We start from the raw sequence: 19,768 nt of genomic DNA on the forward strand, positions 1-19,768 counted from the left end.
GTTATCATCATCATATTATTTTTTATTTGTAATAATCTCCACTCTTTCCCTCCAGCACAAGTGATATTTTGTTGTTTTTATACCCCTCAAATTGTCTTCTCTTATTTTGAAGGCAGTTTTTGTCATGTTCCGGTCACACGTTGTGTGATTCAACGTTTATGTGCTGGCTGCTGGCTGACGTCACGGAGACGGCCAGTGTTTACCACCTGGACAGTAGTAGCAGCAGAGTGTGAAGTGAGCGGCGCGCGTGCCGGCTGTCTCACAGCCGCAGACATGGCTCTGTCTCTGGGATGGCTCTCGGCTCTGGTCGCCGGCGTTTTCTCTGCTCACGTCCTGCAGATGCTCTGCTTCCCGTACTTCTGGAGGGACTTCCTCTTCCTGCTGAAGGTGGTCCGGTACGGCGCGGGGCTGGAGCTGTCAAAGCTCACCTCCAGCGTGCGCACGGTGCTGGACCGGTTCGTCCAGCAGGCGCGGCGCATCCCGGACAAGCCCTTCGTCATCTTCGACGGACGCGTCCACACGTACCGGGACGTGGAGCTGCGCAGCAACAGGCTCTCCCACGTTTTCCTAGAGACGGTGAAGTTGAGGAAAGGGGACTGCGTCGCCTTGCTCATGAACAACGAGCCCGACTTCCTGTGCGCTTGGTTCGGGTTGGCGAAGGTCGGCTGCTCGGTTGCGTTCCTCAACACCAACATCAAGTCCAAGTCTCTGCTGCACTGCTTCAACTGCTGTGGAGCCAGAACTCTGGTTGTTGGTTCAGGTAAAGCTCGTCTCCATGTCTGGTCTCAATGCGGGGCTCAGCATCTCTTCTAACTCTCCTCCGACTGGTTATTCATAATCATATCTCTGTATGCGATGGGTGTGTTCTCCCATGTGCCGTTAGCGATTAACATGGAAACTCATGCAGCACTACTGTAGGTACTGGCGCAGTAATCAAACGCTTGTCAGATATTCACAGTGGCGTTAAAATAATATTTCCATCTGAAATGTAGTGCAGTGGAAGCACAACGTAGCATTAACTATAAATACTTCAGTAACTCTTCACGTGTGTATTTGACCTGAATGAATACTTTGTTTTCATCCACTGGTGTAAAGCCAACACTGAAACAAAAATGCCTGATCTCAGGGCTGTGAAGACAACATGCAATTCCAATCCAAACATCAGGATGTAAACCCTCAATTATTATAAATATCCATTACGTTTAAGTATGCTCAAGTACTTTTATACACATTTGTATTTCTTACTGTTTAATTTTTAATGTAGTTGTATTACTGTTCTACTGTTTATTTATATTACTTGATTTGTATCTCTATTTACTTGTGAGCAATGCTGCTGTAATCCTGTAATTTACCCCCTGAGGGACTAATAAAGGATTATCTTATCTTGAAAGTGGAGTAATGTCCACCTGAGCAGAAAGGGCTTTAATCCGCACAGCATAAGACATCGGCTGGGTCCGAGAGGTAGAGCTCGTCTTCCAGTTAGAAGTTTGGTGGTTTAATCCCGGGTTCCTCTGTGTTGAAGTGTCCTTGGGCAAGACACTAAACCCCTAATTGCTCCCTAAGGGTGTAACTTCAGTGTACAAATGGATGTGAATGTAAATAAGTGTAGTCCAGATGGACAGGTGGCGCTGTGGTGGAAGACGAGAATAGTCCAATACGATGCAATTCCATTCACCCGTCACATTTTCGGTCCTTGGATACGGAACCTGGGGCTGTGGCTAGCACTGACGCCTCACAGCAAGAGAGTCTGGGGTCCGGATCCCGGTCTGGGTGGGGTTTGGATTCTGGTCTGGCAGATCCTTCTGTGTGGAGTTTGCATGTTCTCCCCGTGGCAGCGTGAGTTCTCTCTGGGTTCTCCGGCTTCCTCCCACAATCCAAAGACATGCAGGTTAGGTTAATTGGACTTTAAATTGCCCGTAGGTGTGAATGTGAGTATGAGTGTTGGTCTGTCTATATGTCTGCTCTGTGATGGACTGGCGACTTGTCCAGGGTGTACCCTGCTTCACTTATTGACAGCTGGGATCAGCTCCAGCGCCCGCGACCCTAATGAGGACAAGCGGTTCAGATAATGGATGGATGGATGGATGGATACGGAACCATCCAAAATAATGAGAACTATTTGTTTCATTCCTGCATGTGAGCACATGGCTCTTAAGTGGCAGTTACAGCTGATGACATCCTCACGGAAGCGTAGGGCCCGCCCCGGGTTCCCTCTGGAAACAATGTTAGCTCTCTCAGCACTGTTGGCTACTAGCTGCCAACTCAGCTGTCATCCTGTTGACAGATGAATCATTTTCATTAGAGGTTCTTTTGACTCATTGATTAGACTGATTTGACTCTTTTGATTAATAAGTCAACGTATTGTCTCAAGTGTTTCTGTGACTTTGCAATCCAAAATATTAAAGAGGCAAATAGTGAAGTCTACATGCTAAACATTTGCTAGGCCCGTTAAATACTTAAATTCGATTTAAAGACACAGTGCAATCCTTTTATTGTGTTATCACAGTGTTACAATAGTGAACCCGTTATCTAAATGTCAGGCCAGGTCACATTTATTGTTTCCACACTCGGCTGTGAACTGCGTGGACGTCCAGTGAGGGACTGCTGAATGTGCAAATATCCCCAAAAAACTGTGAGGGACTCTGCTTTAACATGATTTCATTTGTAATATTTGCTGTGTGTTTTGAGATAAGAACAATATTAACTTTTGTGAAATCACCACTCATGTTTACTGGAAGAATCCTGTTTCTACAGTTAATGGGAGCCGTCACGCAGCAGCATGTGACAGGATGACAGAGGATTGCTCAACCAAACAAGCATGATATTGGTCAGGGGCACTGTCCTCACCCTATTCGGGTGAAACAGGAGGAGGATTCATGGAACAGCTGGAACAGTCAGATCCTGAGAGGAGACATGGGCCATGCTTAAGCACTGTTCCATAGGAAGTGGATGACTTGCTATTGGAGTCATTCATGTATTTATGACTGTTGTCCATCCCTCTTATAAAGTGTCGCAGGGATTTGTCCCAACAGAATTTATAAAAAGAACAGTTCGCCCCTACAGTATATTACAGAACGCACCTACAGAACCAGAATGCACCTACAGAACCAGAACGCCCTTAAAGCATACCCCCTTTTAACAAGTCACGAGGGTCCGTTATAAGAATATATTTTAACAAGCCAACAAAGCAAATACTGTTACATTGATGCAAGTAAATTAACTAAAATATACAGTACACCCCCTCTGAAGATTAAGGAATACTTTTTCTTCTAAATAATAGCTACCATTTCACTTGCATGAAAGATGACAAAAGGAAAATGTATTAAACATAATTAATTTAGATAGATGACATAGATAGACACACCATCAATATCTGAAAAATAGGGCTGAAGTTGAGGGTTTTAACGGTGACTTCACCGGAGATTAAATCCAACAAGTATGTAACAATGAAGTGCTTTTTATCCTCTCTACTTTTAAACACTGCACTGAACGTTCTTGACATCGTGTGGACTCGTTGGCGTCACATTATGGATCCGATTCCACTCCTGGAGGAGGATTTCCTGGAGTGCCTCAGGGAAGGACTTCCAGACTGCCTGAGGCACCTGTCTGATAGGGTTGAGGTCTTCCAGACTCCATACAGGTGTATGGAGTCTGGAAGCCCTTCCCTGAGGCACTCCAGGAAATCCTCCTCCAGGAGTGGAACCAGATCCACAATGGGACTCCAACAAGTCCACACGATGTCAATAACGTTCAGTGCAGTGACCTCAACCCTATCAGGGACCTGCCTGATAGGGTTGAGGTCTTCCAGTGTCTGTGTCTGTGTCACCGACTTAAAGCACTGCTTCTCTAACTTTTTCTGTAAATAACATCATTTTGTGTCTATCCGTGCTTTTATGAATAATAGAATGAAGAAAATTGCAATCACTTTCAAGTAAACCAGATTGTTCCATCAGACGTGTTAACCAGCTCCCAAGAGGAGCAGATGAAGACAGGAGCTGTGCAATGAGAAAACAAGCTAATACAAAGTTCAAATACAAATTCAAATGCATGTAGTGTATTTGTGAAAAACAATTACAATATAAAATAGCTATAACTTTTAATTATACAAAAATAATAATATAAAAATAATAATCATAATAATATTTATAGCTATAAAATAAATATATAAGAAAATTATTAAAATTATAAAAAAGCTGTAACTTTTAATTATACAAAAAACATAATAATGAAAAAAGAAAATAAATGAAATTTATAAAACTTTGATTCTGTTTAGCGCAGCACAGAAGGCTCAGCAGGCCCTGACGGCCCGCCACTGCCATCTCTGGAGCGTTTCAAAAACGCAGATATAGATGTCTGCTTTTCACACAACATATTTTTGACGCTCTCTGTCTGCTGCTGTGAGTGTGCTCAGTGCACACCTGTGTGTGTGTACACTGAGCACACACAGGTGACACACATGTGTGTGTGCACGTGTCTGTGCGCATCGGGGCGGAACTCCTCCGTGGGCGATACAGAGAGCAGAGGAGAGGAGAAGTGTCAACGCACGACCATTTGGAGACATAAATGACAAGCTGTCGCGTAGATCCGATCAATAAAATACGTCTGTTTAGTTTGTTTATTAACAGAACAAAGTGTGGACCTGTTCTATCGGAAAGAGAACCCTAAATGACTTCTGTTGTGATCTGGCGATTATAGAGAAAACTACAGGGCGCCCCCTAATATAACGGTGACTCCGACATCCCCATAAAAATACTTTACCAACTTCACTTTGGGGACTGAATTAAATTATTATGACCTGAAAGAATCCATCTGTTTTCTTTTTTTTATATTTCTGCATCACTTTTTCTTCTTTATCCTGATTTAAAAAAAAATTTCTCCTTGGAGATTAATAAAGTACTTTTCATTCAGTACTTTTCATTCATTCATTTAACAACAATGATTTGCTCATCCTCTTGGACCCTTTTCCTTTTCTGTGCAATATAACAATTATCTCTCCAAAGTCTCCAGACAATTCTCTCCCATGTGGTGGCTTTGTTGTCGGCATTGAGCCTCAGAGCGATTCAGTGAGTTAAGTGCGACTTTGATTCTCAACCGAGAACCCCTGTTGGAGTGGGAAGGCTCCAGAGACGTATCTGGGGATCAATTGGCCTCAACGAGCTCCAACACCATTATTGTGTTTTGTTTTATTTGGGGTTAACGTCCCAATGGGGATGCTGTAGCACACCAATGATCCCAGCGAAGAGTTGTTACAAAATTAGCAGATCTCCAAAAACCATCAAAAGAGCCATAATACTTTCACAATTCAAGGTTATTTTATTGTCATTGTACAACAGGATTGCACAGCAAAAACAGATGGTAAATTTAAATTGCTTCATAAGAAAAAACAACAACATATTATACATGAATTAAAGTATCACCGCCAGAGGAAAGAAGCTGTTTGAAGTCTGGTGACCAATGGGTGTGATTCTCCCAATTTCTTTTCTTAGGTTTATTTAATGAGGGATGGATGGGGATGGAAGGCCCACGAAGGCCCCCATGATGCTGACCCTGCTCGTCACATTACAATACAATCTCTTTCTAATAATACATTTGCTGTCTCCATCTCCTAGATTTGGTGGAATGTCTGGACGGCATCCTCAGCAGCCTGCTGGAGGACAACATTCAGGTGTGGGCCATGAAGAGCCAGAGCGAGCACCCGCAGGTGCACACGCTGTTGGATAAGATTGACGCTGCCTCCGACCGGCCTGTGCCAGCGGTGCTGCGTGCCACCAGCTCCCTCAAATGCCCCACCCTCTACATCTTCACCTCTGGAACAACTGGTGAGGGTGTTGTTTCTTTCTATAGCTCGGTGAGAAGTGCCATTTGATATCATAGTGCTCCGCTTTCAGTTTGCTGACCATCAGATTACAGTTTGAGCACCGAGCCACCCTTCAGCTACGTGGGGCTTGATGTGTAATTTATACTGTACGTTAGTGTAAAAAGTACACTTAATGACGTACTTTTATTTCAGGCGGCAACTTCCAGTTCTGCTGAGTCAAGCCAACGCGGAAGTGTCTTTATCTTGCACGGATCTCTCGACTGACCAGCGGGGGAGGATTGTATAGAAGTCTGTGAGAAAGTGACTCCTTCTCTCTTGATTTATTCCCTCAGTAATTCAAGGGATAAATAATAACATTTCTAGTATTCAGGATACATTTAGTATCAGGAATGACATGGAACTAACTTTAGGCTGTTTCTTGCCAACAAATCCACCATTCACCCAACTCGCTGTTTGTCATGATTGTGTGGTAACTGGTCCCTGAAGGCCTCCACAGCTTCTCCCCTGTGCGGTCCGTCCTGTGTTCTGGGATCTTTGCTTCCTTGTTGGGTTTGACTTGATGCCAAGAACATGAACACAGCGACCACTCTGCTTATGAATAATCTTTGTCATATTCATGTAATGTGCTGTAACTGCGTTACGTTATTTAATTCTGGTCATACGATATCTCTTGCCTCTGTCCCTCCGGGGAGAGGGATCCTCCTCTGTTGCTCTCCTGAAGGGTTCTTCCCTTTTTTTCCCCTGTGAGAGGGTTTTTACTATCTTTATTTGCAGGGTTTTTCCTGATCCGATGTGAGGTCCCGGGACAGGATGTTATGTGTACAGATTGTAAACCATACAAAATGAACTGAATTGAATGAGTTTCCACTGGACGTCATTCGGCCGCCAGAACAGGACAGGCTCTCACTTCTGCTCCTGTGACCTGAAGAGCGTCTTTAAATCAGAGCGAGGGAGGCCACACAGAGGGCGAGCAAGGGGAAACCCAGAAGACGGCGTTACACGACTACAAGCCAGTGTGCTTTCTGCATTGATGGAGTCAGGAACCTTAATCACGAGTGAACTTGACGTTTTGTTGCACATGGTGATGTACGACGTGCCATGCTGACACTGGATCCAGCTGGCCGGCAATGCAGTTCAAATGTTGTTTTCATGCCATATCATGTAATGCATAGTTCTGTCTTGTCATGTCCACAGGGCTCCCGAAGGCTGCAGTGATCACTCACCTCCAGAGCCTGAAGGCAGCAGCAGGGTTTTGGGCGTTTGGAGCTACTGAAGACGACGTGGTGTACATCCCTCTGCCGCTCTACCACAGCGCAGCTTCCTTGATCGGCATTGGAGGAACCATAGAGCTGGGTAGGTCCCCAATATGTCATATGGCCAATTCTTATGGATTCACTGTACAGTATGTTGGAAGTGTTTATTTTTGTATAGCTTGTCAGATGAAGATCTTAGAGCAACTAGGGCTATTAGGCCATTGACCAACAAAAAGCTAGTCTAAAGTCAATGATTGATATATTTCCAGCTATTATTCAGACAGTGAGATTCACCATCATAAGCAGGTTCACATGGAAATCCTTGATCCTCAAACCCAACTTAGGTTCCTATCTTTTAATTTCAATGGGAGATGACATTTTGATTGGTTTTATGATGATAAAAGTGGAATCAGGTACAAAAACTCGTAATCTTATTAAATTTGCCAAAATGTGTAAGCAATTTATCAAAATCAGAACAAAAACAACTTTGCTGTTATGTCTTGCTGCTGTTCTCCTCTGCTACTTGATCGGCCTGCTACTGTCAAACGAGTTCAAAACATCAAGATGATGTGAAAACAACAACCACCGTGCCTTTTCATAGTACTGCGGTCATATGAATTATTGAGCTGACACTTTGCTGAGCCACAGTGAGAATAAAGGATCGCATTACTACAGTCGGGCTACTTTATTAATATAACATATAGGGTTAGTTCAGGCTGTATACGTGCACATACGGCCATAATCTTGCTACACAAAAGTTTCCAGAGACAAATAGTGATGTACTTTCAAATCTAAAACGGCCCAGCACCGGAGTTCCTGCACGGTACCAGAGGGCCACAGGTTGAACAACATTTTGGTGTTTGTTATATAACAGAGAAGGACTGCTGTCCACGGAGCACAGTGTCACTGCCAAACAACAGTGACCCCTTTGAGGACCCAATGTTCCACAACTAGTGGCCTAATTAGAGGCTTTGGAACAGGAAGTGGACACTGAAGACTATTATGGAGAATACTATTGTTTTTGGTCATGGTTGCTGTGTTTGCCGTCTTTATAGAAGGTTTCATTGTGTGAACCTTCATCTTGGGGTTAGATAACATTACAGTACGGTAGAACAGCTTGTTTGAGCAACTGATTTAGAATGCACTGAAAGGTTAATGTTGCAGTTCTGAAATGGTTTTGGAAACACAGCACGTTCTAATCACTTACCTTGTTGATGACTGTTTGGCTTCTGCATTTGATCCAACTGCTACCAAAGTTGACAGTTCAACGTCCTTCCCTGGCGGAGATAAACCTGCAGACAGGCCGTGCCAGCAAAGATTACGGGAAAATAACACTTGATTTTATTTTCACGTGTATGTTTTTAGAGAGGATGTGCAGTGGTTCTCAACCTTTTTCAGTGATGTAGCTCCTAACCAGCGCAAAATCATTTTGGTTTGAAAAAAAGATGTAATACACAGCGTGAAGCCACCAGTGTCTGATTTAATATAGAATATATACAAATCAGTTTATGAACATACTTATATTTTATTCATTAAAATTAATTTTCAAAGGATTTTTGAATAGATGCTAATGACAGAGAGAGAGAGAGAGAGAGAGAGAGAGAGAGAGAGAGAGAGAGAGAGAGAGAGAGAGAGAGAGAGAGAGAGAGAGAGAGAGAGAGAGAGAGAGAGACAGAGACAGAGACAGAGACAGAGACAGAGACAGAGACAGAGACAGAGACAGAGAGAGAGAGAGAGACAGAGAGAGAATGTTGCGATCAGCTGTTAAACTAAACAGCTGGTGTAGTGTTCAGAGTGAACTTGGTCTCCTGTCTGCTACATAAAACCTGTTGCAAGAAACTTGGGAATAATGTTCGACACTCGATTAAACTTCGACACACAGATAAAGAAAAGTCACTCATTTTCTCTAGACTAGATTACTGCAACTCACTCAGGCATTAACCAAAAATCTATCTCAAAAATCTATCTCCTGCAACTATACCAAAATGCAGCAGCTCGACGTCTTACTGGTTTTAACAGACGACATCACATTACTCCAGTTCTGGCCTCTCCACTGGCTCCCAGTTGGTTTTAGGATTGATTTTAAGGTTGTGTTGATCACTTTTAAGGCCCCTCTGGGTCCGGCCTCGGATTACATTATTGTTCCAAAGTCGAGACTGAAATCAAAAGGTGACCAGGTTTTTGTCATCAGGGCCTCTGGACTTTGGAACGACCTACTGGAGTGATGACGTCCTTTCATGATCTATGATGCAGTTGTTTTGTTCCCATGGTTTTGTTTGTATATTTTGTATATTTGTTTGTTTTCTGCGGTTCTTTTTGGCTATTTGTTTGGTTTAGTTGTATTCAATGCCTTTATGGTATGGTCTTTTGTCTAACGCTATTTAGGTTGTCTATGTTTTGGTTATCTGTGGAAGCACTTTGTAAACTTTGTTTTTAAAGGTGCTATATACATAAAGTTATTATTATTATTGTTGTTGTTCTTGCTTGTCCCATCACAGGTGCCACATGCGTCTTGAAGAAGAAGTTCTCAGCCTCCCAGTTCTGGAACGACTGTCGAAAACACGACGTGACTGTGTTCCAGTACATCGGTGAGCTGTGCAGATACCTCTGCAACCAGAACAAGGTAATCTGCTGTTTGGCTTTCAACTCCACAGGGTGAATGACTTCTTGCTAAACTAATAGCATGTCTGTCTCTGACGGCACCAAAAGGCTTGTTTCATTTGTGTTGCCCTCCTCAATGAACACAAACCTTCTGGTTTGCTATGAAACAAATAAAGTAACGTTAGTAGTGGCTCCATCCTGACAACGTATCTTGGTAGTAGTTCCCTCCTTTCTGTGTGTTTGTTTAATATAAATTTATAGTCAAGTTCAGAAAGTGCTCTGTCTTCTTTCTGCCACCGAAACCATTCCCCTTCAAAGGACCTGCAAGTTTTCTTCTTTCTTCGGTTACTATTCTATACGTTCCGGTATTATCTCAACAGGACTTGCCGACTGGTTTTTGACATTTAACGCGAAACAGAACGAGAGAGTTAGCGTGGACCAATGCGTTACAGCCCTTTACAGTCAGTGCCACTTGTGAATCCATCAAGTAAAATTGTGCACAACTGGAGCAGAAAGACAAGAGGGCCTTTGTTTGGTCATCCTCCCATTGGTGGACACGCACACACGCACACACACACGCACACACGCGCACACACAGTGTGAGGGCAGAGGTCATCGTTTCTTGAGGCCACGCTCAAAGTACCCTTTGTCCACTGCCTCTGTTATTCGGCTGCGTGGGTGGAAGACTGGCCAGGACTGTCCTCGTTACTGATTGGCAAATTAAAGATGTGGACACGCACGCCACATAAGCACTTTTTCACAAAGTCATTGTGCGCACACAAGCGCGAGCAGTAGCCTGCAGGCTGTCCTCATGCACAGTGACCGATGAGCAGTCAAGGCCAATACCATGACGGCGCCAAGAGGACACCAACACACCTGGCAAGGGGGCGTGTGAATCACATTCTTTACTAAGAAGTCGGGGGAATCCCAATTGTCATTGATATCATGTTTGACCACAGCAGCTGTTTTCACTTAGCGTCAGGATTACAGCAGTTGGATTGGACGCAGCCTCCAGTCAGTATAATAACAGCAGTGATGTCACAGTGGAATGTCATGAAGGAAGGCGGTTAGAACAGAGCTGCAGGAGGAGGCAGAAAGTCTGATTAATAACTCCAACTTATGAAAACATAAAAGGAACTGTCCTGGTTTGACATTGTCTCAGCTGTGTGTCACGACCAGAGGCTACGAGGAGAATGTCGTCATGGCGACGTCACCCTGGTTTGTGAACTGCTTTATGGAGCCTTGAGTTTGACGCTTTGGCCGGGCGTCATCTTGGCTTTTTGCAACTATTCAACGGAGGTTGCCATGTTTGGACTGTGGAGGAGTAACGTAGAGACGCTGTATACGTCTCTGATAGAGACCTGTCATTCACCTTGTAGCCCCGCCTTAAAGCATTCTCCTGTTTATGGTCTGTTGAAGAAGACTTGAAACTAGATATTGAGACATAAACTCATGTTTACAATGTTTACTGAGGGAATACATCAAGAGACATTCGCATTAGCTTCACCCTTCAAAACCGGAGGTTGACGTTGGGTCACACTTCTTTTTTTATTTGTTTACGATGCTAAGTTCTGTAAAGGATACCCCATGGTATCTTTGCTTATAGCTCCTCTGGCAAGCTTCCTCGCTCCTTCAGATATATTTGAGGAACTGGGACGTACTTTAAGATGAGGCATTCGGATCTATTTCCAGATCATAAGCCAGAGGAGCGAGTCGTTAAGGAGGTAGAACATGGGGATTCATTTGTCTTTGTTAATAGATCCTCCACTACTTCTTCTTCTTCTTCTTCTTCTTCTTCTTCTTCTTCTTCTTCTTCTTAAGTTGTATATCTGACTGAGTAGTTGCTCAAGGTCTGTTGGCCGCCCTGATGGTCAATACACTGGGCTGGATTACCAACCAAGCAAAATTAGGGTACTACCCCTCTGGTCCAGACCCTCCAGTGACGGGCCGTGGAAATGGTCACTGCGCATGCTGTTTAGTTTAGTTTAACAGCTGAGCGCGGTGCACCCGTATTAAATAAACTTCTAAAATCGCGATAACTTTGTGATTCTGTTTAGGCCAGCAGAGAAAGCTTCGACACTGAGACCCTCAAAGGCTCTGTGCTTATTGTGTCTCAGTTGGTGTGTCTCAATGTCTTCCATGAGCCTCGATTTGTGTATTTCATTGATCTGCTTGTTACACACACCAGATAATTTCTCTCAAGAGCTGCAGCCATATCTACTTTGCTAACGTCCTCTCGTCCCTCTCGCCCCGCCAGACAGCGGAGGATCAAGTTCACAAGGTGCGGATGGGAGTCGGGAACGGGCTGCGGCAGGACGTGTGGCGGGAGTTCCACAGTCGCTTTGGAAACATTAAAATGTGCGAGGTGTACGGCTCCACCGAGGGAAACCTGTGCTTCATGAACCACATCGGCAAGATTGGAACCGTGGGCCGCTCCAACTTCTTCTACAGGGTGAGTACTCAGGACCTCGTAGGAACGCTCAGTACATGAGCGTTCACGCTCACTCACTCACCCCCTGGAGGTCTGAGGATAAAGTTTCCCTTCGAGGTGTAACCGACAGAAAAATCTACCAAAATGACATGAGGTTTGAGAGACACTGCAGCAAAATCTACCCTTATGGAGTCTTTTGACTAATTCAGGTAGTCAATCAAAAGTGAATTCTTTATTTCTTCACCAGAGAATCTTGAGCAATATCTGATCAAACATATATTGCTTACATTTCTTTTGTCAAGATATGATGTGACTGTAAATATTTACTGTAAAATGTCAACCAATCAGACAGTGGAAACCCACTGACTCGAAACAGCTTATAAATACATAACTAACACTACTGATGCAGAAAAAATACAATCTTTTTTAATTTGAAATATATAAAAGAAAACAACAAAGTAAAAGAATAACATTTACATTTCTGAATATTTGCATTGATTCTTAGTGGTGAAAGGAAATGTAGCCAAGAGTTTTGAAAAGAAAAGAAGAAAAAAAACCATATATAAAGAAATTAAATAAAAAGAATGATGTATGTATACATGACTAATATCAAAAAGTTGTATTTGTTATGACTGAATAATCATTGAGCATGAATGAGTTTCAGTGTAGTTTTGACTTCATCTCACGGGAGCGTGTATGCAAATGATTTTATGCATTTTCATCGTCAGTGATTTTTTCAGGTGGACAGATGCAAAACCAGAAAATTACACTATTTGACTATTTGGCATTTGTATTTTGACATTTTCCACAGAGTTTAACACCGGTGATAATCCAACAGCACTTCTGTGCACATCCTCATCTTGAATGCTGTCAGTTTGGGCAGCTTGCCTTTTTATTTGCCGCATTGTGCGGCTGCTGTTGTGTTTGGTAATCCTCTCAGGAAGATGATTAAGACCCTGAGAGGCTCTTCTTGACCCGCTTAGAGGAGATCTGTCAGGTCCTGTATAGTCGGCCTCCGTCAGAGGGGTCTTTGAGGGGTCAATCAGCTGCTTGTGCTCTACATGGCATCCTGAGGAAGTCCAATTTAACTTGTACTGACTTTCTCAAGCATAACATCCTCATTTTAGTGTGAAACAAATGAAGAAACATCTCTTCTGAATACCACATGAAGACACCAAGCTCTAGAGCCACACCGTAGAAGGAACTAAGCTGTGAATCGGTGTCATAAATCTTTGAAGTTTGGAGATTTCTGCAAGAATTTCATTTTTCAGCAATTGATAAGGGGACACACAGAAACCGCCTTATTGTCAGTCCATTACGTGTCATTTAGCTGTCTCTTTTATCCAAAGCGACTTACAATAAGTGCATTCAACGATAAACTCAGAATCAAGAAAGTAAGATTTATTCTAGAAAGTTAAACTACAAGTGCTATCAGTAAGAGGCATATAAGTGCTACAAACGTGCTACTACGGCACTACTTTCTTTATTCGAGGTGCACAAGAGTCTCCGGTACTGAGTCATACCGGGTCCGTGCAATTCCAAGACTGTGTGCAGACATATTTAAAAACACAATTTTTAGATAAGAATAACACATTTAAGCTATAGGCTAAAATAAAATGATGGTTTTGGTCCTAATCTGCATGTGATTATTATAAAGATTTACATTTACATATCTGACGTGAGGGGTCAAGGGAATATGGCCGAGGACGCCGTCATCCAGACAAAGAGGTGGATAAAGCTTGATAGTTTATAGTTTTAACTTAGACTACGTCTGGGGAAGATGGTGAATGTGTCCATCTTGTCCTCTTCTAGGCTTTAAAAACAAAGTTATAAAACTTGAAAAAAAAAGCATCACAGATGAACTGAACAGAAGCTGAGTGTCTGTCTGCATCTGTTCATCAGTATGTCATTATAGGACAGTGTGAACAATACAGAAGGAAACTCAGCTCACGTCATTACATTTCATGTATGTTCATTCTACAATGAATACAACACAATAAACATGTTTATTTTGTGGTCATTATAACAATATTATGTGATTATATTATATAATATAAAGTAAGATCAAATCATTCTTAATGATTGCAATACATTGTGGTTCAGTGTATCTCTGGTATGGAAGGTGTGTGTCGGGGTATGGAGGGTATGAAGTCATCCTGCACGGTGACTTGTCAGGCTGAGACCTGAGGGCTGAGGTAGGTATTAGCCTCGCTAATGCTCGTCTGTGGAGCTGTTTATCACTTATATCACATGTGTTTAGCTGTAATCTCTGACCTATTCTTAGATCTGGTTCCCTGCAGGCTTACGGCCGGTTATAAAATTTCGTCTCAAGGGATGTTATAAAACATGATTTCAGGACACATGAGGCCTCACAGACGCATTCAGCACCTTGATGTCCTATTTTATAAAATCACAACCTGGAATCAAATGGCTTTTATTTGGATTTTAATCTAAAGGATCTACACAAAATATCAAAAATTGGTTAAAGTTAAATGGGAAAATAAATAAAAATGAAACAATAACTGGTGTTTCTGTACATTTTTGCACACACCCTTAAAAAGATCTGGTGCTTGCAAATAATCTACAGAAATCTGATAAAACGTACAAAAAATAAATATTCGGGGGGCTAATGTAAGCCAGCTTCATTCATAGTGCTTCCTAACACAACCAGCAGGCGGCGCCAACTTCTCTATGCGTCTCTAAATCTGGACCAATACTAGAATGGTGTCATGATTATGTATTGACTTTTCCTTTTCTTCAAGGTTCCTGTATGAGATTGTCCCTGCAGAGATTTAGACATGCTACAGCTGTAAATACTAACTTTAATAAAGGCTTAACTTCACTAAAGACTTATTTTTACAGTTATAATCAGAATGCCTGCTATGAAAAGTATCTGATTTGTAACCTGAGGGTGATTGTTCCATTCATCGCTTTGGATTTAAATACCTCTGTGTGATTCAATGATGTTCTTTCCTTACTTTGTGTGCAGCTCCTGTTTAAGTACGACCTGGTAAAGTACGACATGGTGAAAGATGAGCCAGTGAAGGATCCATGTGGCTTCTGTCAGCGAGTAGAAACGGGTGAGAGAGCAGCTGCACCAAAACGTCTGACCTTTTAAGGTTTTTATTTTATTTGAAATAAAGTTGTGAAAGTCCTGTGTGTTGATCTGAGACCTGGTGTCCTGGTCCCAGGTGGGACGGGGCTCTTGCTGTCCAAGGTGAGCCCCCTGAGTCCGTTCTTTGGCTACGCTGGAAGCAAGCAGCTGACCGAAAGGAAGCTGATAAGAAACGTGTTCGTGAAGGGCGACGCCTACTTCAACACGGGCGACCTCATGGCTGAAGACCAGGAGGGCTTCATCTGCTTCAGAGACAGAGTGGGAGACACCTTCAGGTACAGTGGGACCAGATGTTTCCAGATGTCTTTTCTGCCGGTTCCAAACGAACATCCAGACCTTTTAAAGAATAATGATGTCGTAGTTTTTAACATTAACTCTATGGTCCCATGGACTAACAGGGACAACCCGTTTTAGTTTGCTCCAGAATTGAGTATTGAGTGAGAAGAGGGTTAGGGTTAGGGCCACCACAAATCTTATTGGACGATTCCTTACCGTCAGTTTTACATCCACTAAAAGTGCTTGTTTTATACGTTATAAGAGACACAACATGGAATAGACTGCAGGATTAGAAATACTAAAGGTACCCTTTAAAGCTGCCTTTGAAGCCGGCGCACCAGAGAATGAGGCATACCTGCCCTATGCGTTGCGTTTTAGGGTCAGCAAGAGGTCGTATCGCTACTTCCTCATACCACGGCACCTCCTGCTCATATATCCGCTGCGCAAAGGATTGTGGGTAAGAATAGCCAGAAAAGCATCCTGGCTTACGTACTGCAAAATGCAAGCGGATGCACTAGAACGTCCTGGTATTTTTTTGCATACTGTATTTGACACACTATGTATTAAGACATACTAAATATTTGTTCTGCCATACTAAGTAGTGTGGTATTATTGCTATTGGAAAGCACAAGTAGGTTCCCGGTCTGTCGATAAGCGTGCAGACAGACTGTAGAGATGGAACACATTCTGGTTTTGTCCATTGTAAAAACAACGGATTTTACTTTCAAAGTTTCCGTTTTATATTCAGGGTTTTTAATAATCCTGTTTCCCTGATTTCAGGTGGAAGGGTGAGAATGTAGCAACGACGGAGGTGACGGAGACTCTCGGGCTGGTGGACTTCATCCAGGAAGTCAATGTGTACGGAGTGGAAGTGCGAGGTGTGTTCAAAACTCGTCTGTGATTGCACGTGTGCTTTTGAGAACTTTCAGTACAGGTGTTTTCACAATAGTGCCACCTACAATAAATGTATTGCTGCAGTTGTTTGCGGCTAAGTGAGCTGAGCTGTTTCTCGTTCCTGATGAGAATGACCGACCCAGAGCTGGAGAGTGATGACATTGAACTGTGTTGTCCCCACAGGGCACGAGGGGAGAGCGGGAATGGCTGCCGTGATTGTGAGACCGGGCCTGGCGTTTGATGGGAGGAAGCTGTTCGAGCATGTGATGAGGGACGTCCCGGCGTACGCTCGCCCGCTGTTCATAAGGCTCCAGGTAACGCGCAGGCCGACACACTGGACCTGCATCTGGGTCTGCTCTAACTCAGAGGGACTGTAGTGGAGTTTGCCTTCATTCTGGGCACAACAACTGGAAAGAAGCTCGTTAGACACCACTGATCCTGAGTAGTAGTGGAGTACAAAGTACATGATTCCCCTTTTGTAGTCGTGGTCGTGGATACAAAGTATTAACTAGCCCAGTATGGAAATACTCAAGTAAAGTACAAGTACTTTTTACTGGACATGTTCTCTAAACGCCAGAAGCAAACATAAATAAAAGCCCAGACACTGATGGATTTCAGGATTATTATTATTATTATTATTATTATTATTAATATTAGGATCCATAAGGAGACTCTTATAGCTCCGCACAGTAGGCCAGTCGGCCTTGCTGCTTTTCCTGAGAACAAAGAAATGTGTTTTCATTGTCTCATCGTCAGCTCAATCTACAAATCTGTCAACCCTCTGACTATTTCACAAAAGCACATTCCTTCCATGAAACGCACATCTTAAACCAACCAACTCAGATATTTGAGGAATTCTACCCTCACAATTGGAGTAAGTGTACTTTGGTTAAACTGAAAGTAGATGCAGTCTATTCACACTGCACAGGCAGTGTGAGCTGGTCGGTTTGTGTGTTTCGCCATCTCGTGTCCGTTAGGCGCCACTGCCGTGCCTCAGAGGAATTGTCAATGAACCCTGAGGTGGGACAAGGTGGTTGGGTGAATGGTCTGTGTTTTTTTGACCTGTCTATCGGCACTGACTTCCTCCCTCTGTGGACTTTGTAACTCTTTATTTTACTTCACATGACTTCCAACTCTGCTCCCATCCTAATTATGACAGCCACTAAGGTTTGGTTCCTTTTTTTTTGTACCTGTATCAATGATCAACCGTGTGAATGGATGATAACAGCCTTGAGAACCAAGGTCTTCTCTCCAATATGAGGCTGAGGAAAGCTTTCAGTCAGCGGGGACCAGTGAGAAATGAGCACTTCATGTTCTGAAAGAGGTTATTTCAATCAAATTTGACTTATTTGAAAATATTGGGAAAGGGCTCCTGGGACCGTCTCCTTTTGTGAGTGTTACTTCTATAACTGTGCACGTGATATCTACGTTTAGAATACACACCAGACTGCCTTTATCGTTGATCAGTTTCCATCGCCCCTTCGAGATGGACATACCGTAATATCAATGGCCCTCACTCGTCATGAACTCCGAAAAAACAAGTTAAACTTGAATTGAATCGTCACATACATGACATTTGACGTCTGCATTGAACCCATCCTAACGTGAGGGGCAGTGAGCCGGGGAGCACCTTGAAGTTCAGTGACTCACTTAAGGACACACTTTGACACGCAGACAGGAGGAGCCGGGGGTCAAACTGTGGGTCAAGGACCCTCCCGCCCCTGCACCACGGCCCCCCCTTTTTCATTTTATACGTGCCACACGTTGGAAGCACTAATTGTGGATGAGCAGAAACCTTACCCCTGTTAAATTATCTATCACTGTTGATCTCAAGTAAAATTCCAAACATCAATATATAAAACGTATTAAAATGATGCTTGTGGTATTTCCTCCTCAGGAGGTCATGGAAATGACGAGCACCTTCAAGCAGCAGAAGTTCCAGCTGGTGCAGAGCGGCTTCAACCCCTCTACGATCTCTGACCCCCTCTATGTGCTGGACTACCAGCAGGAGAGCTACGTTCCTCTCACGGACGGCATCTACTGGAGCATCCTCGCCGGAGAACGCAAGCTGTAGGACCCTGATGCGGACGTGATGACACAGCTGGAAACGAAGCACAGAGCGGGAATAAACCCCCTCAACGGAAACTAGTTAGCTCACAATCATGAACTGATGAGGTGAACAGAGAAGAGGTGAACAGAGAAGAGGTGAACAGAGAAGAGGTGAACAGAGAAGAGGTGAACAGAGAAGAGGTGAACAGAGAAGAGGTGAACAGAGAAGAGGTGAACAGAGAAGAGGTGAACAGAGAAGAGGTGAACACAGACGAACTGAGGTCTGAATGTAAAGTCTATTAGGCAACCAGACTAAAGTCTAGATAGTGACAGAGGACCATGATGAGTTCATAACACACACTTTGTTAAACAAAACATCTGATAAACAATCTGAACCTGAACACATCACTGTGAAGCGACAACGCACACCTTCATCTGAAACGCTGCGGTGCTTGTGGGAGCCTCCATTTGTCGTTTGATTAAAAAGCTGCAAACACCTTATCTCGTAATCATTCAGGTCAGTACATATTAATGGGGACAATAATTTACCCTACATTTACATATCAATTAAAAATATTTGACAAATGTGTTAAAAGGTTTGAGCTATTATTAAGGTTGGGATGTTGGTTTACATTAAGGTTTTAAGTATTTTCAGCTGTAAATTGATAATTAATACCCAGGTTATTTAGTATTTAAGTGACTTTTTAAGTGTTACTCAGATTTGGTCTAAATCAATAAATGGATTATTTTTAATAATATATTAATATATACAGTTGTTTTTAATGGTCTCTCTGTATGGATTAAGAGGGTAAACTGTCATTTTATGATTCCCATAAAATTACAATTTTAAAGTGCCTTAATCTCATCCGTACTAAAGGATACATTGATGATGTTTGAAAAGTAAGATGTTTAACAAAATGAATGAATGGTTCAGATGTTTTTCCTACTTTGCTGACAGTTGTCGAATTGTTTAAAATGTATTTGTGGAACTGCTAACAAAGTCAACATATTCATCAGGGATGATTTTTCTTTCACTGATTTGACTTATTCAGCAAATTCCCAGGTGACGTTGACCAATCACAGCGAAGAGTTTGTGTGTTTGATTATATTATTCATGAAACAAAAGTAGTTGTATCTGTTGACAGAGATATTTTTATTATGAAAAGCTCAAAAGTGCCCAGATATTCAGCCACTTAATGTTGATTCCACTATTTATTCATTTTAATTTCACTCATGTCTTGTAAAAAAAAAAAAAAAAAGCAAATCTACACTAAAGTGTAAGTGAAAAGCAAAGAGGGGTTAAATAAGGTTTTATTGTATGTGTGCTATGA

At 42.7% G+C, this 19,768-nt stretch overlaps 1 protein-coding gene across 1 annotated transcript; it reads left to right on the forward strand.

Moving 5' to 3' along the window:
* The first annotated feature begins 252 nt into the window (after positions 1-252).
* slc27a6 (solute carrier family 27 member 6) lies at positions 253-19,701 on the forward strand. The gene is made up of 10 exons (XM_068573688.1): positions 253-760; positions 5,610-5,819; positions 7,013-7,171; positions 9,570-9,694; positions 11,930-12,124; positions 15,093-15,183; positions 15,295-15,493; positions 16,275-16,372; positions 16,572-16,702; positions 18,286-19,701. The coding sequence occupies exons 1-10, from the start codon at positions 274-276 to the stop codon at positions 18,460-18,462; spliced, it is 1,872 nt and encodes a 623-aa protein (XP_068429789.1). The 5' UTR covers positions 253-273; the 3' UTR covers positions 18,463-19,701.
* The last annotated feature ends 67 nt before the right edge of the window (positions 19,702-19,768 follow it).

This window comes from Clinocottus analis, unplaced genomic scaffold (assembly GCF_023055335.1).
Source record: "Clinocottus analis isolate CAN_PGR_092001 unplaced genomic scaffold, fCliAna1.0.p SCAF_13, whole genome shotgun sequence".
Lineage (NCBI taxonomy): Eukaryota > Metazoa > Chordata > Actinopteri > Perciformes > Cottidae > Clinocottus > Clinocottus analis.

Coding starts and splice junctions, on each gene's coding strand:
- slc27a6 (XM_068573688.1), top strand. CDS start 274: ATGGCTCTGTCTCTGGGATGGCTCTCGGCTCTGGTCGCCGGCGTTTTC. Junction 15,184..15,294: donor CTGTCAGCGAGTAGAAACGG/GTGAGAGAGCAG, acceptor TCCTGGTCCCAG/GTGGGACGGGGCTCTTGCTG. Junction 16,703..18,285: donor CGCTGTTCATAAGGCTCCAG/GTAACGCGCAGG, acceptor TTTCCTCCTCAG/GAGGTCATGGAAATGACGAG.